Source organism: Mangifera indica, chromosome 4, assembly GCF_011075055.1.
Source record: "Mangifera indica cultivar Alphonso chromosome 4, CATAS_Mindica_2.1, whole genome shotgun sequence".
Taxonomy (NCBI): domain Eukaryota; kingdom Viridiplantae; phylum Streptophyta; class Magnoliopsida; order Sapindales; family Anacardiaceae; genus Mangifera; species Mangifera indica.
Genome location: NC_058140.1, coordinates 13,764,030 through 13,767,115, shown reverse-complemented (window position 1 = coordinate 13,767,115; position 3,086 = coordinate 13,764,030). Strand labels below are relative to the sequence as shown.

General features: G+C 40.0%; 1 protein-coding gene across 1 annotated transcript; it reads right to left on the bottom strand.

The window, feature by feature from the left end:
• Window positions 1-325: 325 nt before the first annotated feature.
• LOC123213049 (3-hydroxy-3-methylglutaryl-coenzyme A reductase 1-like) lies at window positions 326-2,751 on the bottom strand. The gene is made up of 3 exons (XM_044632380.1): window positions 1,521-2,751; window positions 1,084-1,430; window positions 326-879 (listed from the first exon to the last, which is right to left on the bottom strand). The coding sequence occupies exons 1-3, from the start codon at window positions 2,599-2,601 to the stop codon at window positions 637-639; spliced, it is 1,671 nt and encodes a 556-aa protein (XP_044488315.1). The 5' UTR covers window positions 2,602-2,751; the 3' UTR covers window positions 326-636.
• Window positions 2,752-3,086: the final 335 nt, after the last annotated feature.

Here is a 3,086-nt window from a genome sequence, read left to right as displayed (position 1 = left end):
TCGCAGACTGCAAGCTACAATTCGAAAATACATACAGGAAACAGAGGGCATCGCTGCAGTTCTTGATAAGTTCTTCTATTCAATCCCAAGGTTCTTGAGGATCACAAGAAGCTAAACCAAAAACACGAGATCAGATTTGATACCAGAAACATTTGGCCCGGAAAAGAGTGCCACACAAGGAAGTAGAAGTAGATGTTTTCTGGATCACATTTAAACATGAAAGTCGGTTTCTGAACCTTCCCCAATTATAACCTGCACATTTCACAACACAATTTTAACAAGAAACTTAATTTCCACGTTTGTACAGAACCTCTGGAGATTTCAATTGCAAAGCATGCCCTGAATGTTGTTTTCATTGATAAGTAAATAAATGGTACAATGGATTCAAGTACTAGCTTTGACTTATGACGTCGAGTCATTTCACAGAGGAAATGAACAGATTGAAAGCTTTCATCATGCACAAACAGAATTTGAAAGTACTAACGTTGATTGAAACCAAAGGAAAAAAAAAACACATGAAATAAAGAGAAACAATTTCCTTGATGCTGCTGCCTACTTGAAGTTCTGTGTATATCATAGATTCTGCCTTCTACACCAGATTCTGAGGATTTTCCATGCTTGAGATTTTAATTTTTCCTATGAAGGAACCTTAGTATTGTCTTTGTTTGATCTATTATACTTCATGTGGCTCTTAACAAGCTGTCCAGCTGCAAGAGCAGACATGAGAGACAGCTCCCCTGCAAGAACAGAACCAGCTACAATGGTAGCCAACAGCCTTGCATTTGCTCCCGGTGTCTCTTTGCTGGCACCTTTCACCCCAAGCAGATTCAAGCATGCTGACTGAGATGCAAGCTGTGTGCCACCTCCAACAGTACCGACCTGGTGAAATATAATATACAACAGTGAGAATTCACGCCTTAACACAGTACACTCTTAAACAATTCATTCATTGAAGCTATCAAAGATTTATGAGTTCATATTTTTACTCTCCAAGCTAGATGAATAAACCAACTTTTCTAGACTGCAACTTAAAGGAAATTTCAACTGATCTGATTTTTTAAATTCTAAGGTAAATTAAACTACCTCAATAGAAGGCATTGTGACAGAGACATGAAGGTCTTTGCCATCATTTACCAATTCCATCATGGTGATACAGTGAGAACTCTCCACGTTTTGAGCGGGATCTTGACCAGTGGCTAGGTAAATGGCAGTAACAATATTACTGGCATGGGCATTGAAGCCACCAAGAGCTCCAGCCATAGCAGAACCAGTCAGGTTCTTGAGCATGTTAAGCTCCACCAAAGCTTCCACACTAGTCTTCAACACCTTCTGCACAACGTCACACTTAATTACAGCCTCACAAACTACAGACTTTCCCCGTCCCTCTATCCAGTTCACAGCTGCAGGCTTCTTATCCGAACAGAAGTTACCTGATCATTATTCAAGACATGTATTCATATTACAAATGGGGTAATTAATTACAATGAATTCTACATATGTTAAATGTAAATCTTTCTTACCAGAAATGCCAATAATATCCATGTCAGGGAACTTGTCCTGGAGAAATTCAAGAACATTTTGAACACCCTTAGAGACCATGTTCATCCCCATAGCATCACCAGTACCGCATGTGAATCTCAAGTAGAGATTTTTACCAGCAATTGCACATTTAATACTTTGAAGCCTGCCAAATCTGCTAGACTTGTTAAAAACTGCAGACAATTTTCCAAAATTGGCTGGATTCTCCAAGAAGAACTTCAACTCAGCAGCTTGTTCAGCACTACCAAACCTTACAACAGGAGCTCTAGTCATCCCATCCTTCAACAAAACACTAGTTGCCCCACCAGACAAATGAATAGCTTTACAGCCTCTGTTAGTGCTAGCCACCAAGCAACCTTCAGTAGTCGCCATAGGAACCGAAAACTCGTTTCCGTCGAGCAACAAAGGCCCGGCGATTCCCACTGGAATCTGAACATAACCAACCGGCAATTCACAACACTGCCCAAAAATGGAGTCATAATCAAACCCCTCTAAGGGCAAACCCGTCAAAGACTTGCCGGTGATTCTCTCCAACGCTTCACGCCTAATCGAAGCGGCTCTCTTGCAATCCCCCAATTTTGATTCCAAAGCATAAGACGGCGTCTTTCCGTCCACAACTGACTTAATTATATCCTCGTCATCTCCGTCAGTAACAAGAGCTGGTGGCGGCGAAGTGACAATAGTGCAATCAAGAGCTTGAGCGCAAGGAGTTAACTTTCCAGAATTGTGTTTAAGAACGACGTCGTTGCTGTCATCATCCTCTTTAAGAACAAACGAGTGAAAAAACCCGATACCGAAGAATCCCAACAAGTAGATACAGGAAGCAAAGAAGGCGACAAGTGCGATCATCTCGGAGAGAGTAACGAGATGAAGAGGCGTGGAGGTACGGATCTTCTCGCGCCAATGAGATAATAAATAATAAACGACAGTGAAGAAGACGGTGAAGAAGACGGCATTTGCTACGCACAAAGGGAGAGAAACGGCATCACAGGAAGGTTTTTTTGTACTAGGTTCATGGTGGAAGGTTTTTGAGGAGTGAAGAGATTTCCGGCGAGCCTCCATAGACGGCGGTCGGTGAAGAAACTGAATCTGGGATTGTAGAAAAAAGGAAACGATTACGATATTTGATTTGGTATCGATATGAAGTTCGATGTGAAGAAGCGAGATTTGAGGAAGCGACTATATATAGAAATGGGGAAGAGGGGGCCCACACGGGAAGGCTGCTATGTTCAGTTCAGAGTTAGTCAAAGGCCATCACGGCGGTACTAAATAATGCGCGTCCTTGTTGTCTTGCAATTATATCTGTTTATTTAGGACCCAATTTTTAGGCAAAATTCAAAATTGTACTCATAATTGATAAAAAATTTAAACATTTATTTATGGGTTAATTATTATCTAAATTTTATATTAGAAATAAGGATAAAATCATTATTTTATTTATAAATTTCAAAATATACAAAATTTATATCATTTTCTCTCCTTAGTTTAGAAAACTCACTTTACCCCTTATGATTAAACTTAAAAAAATTTACTTTTCTCCTTTTTTC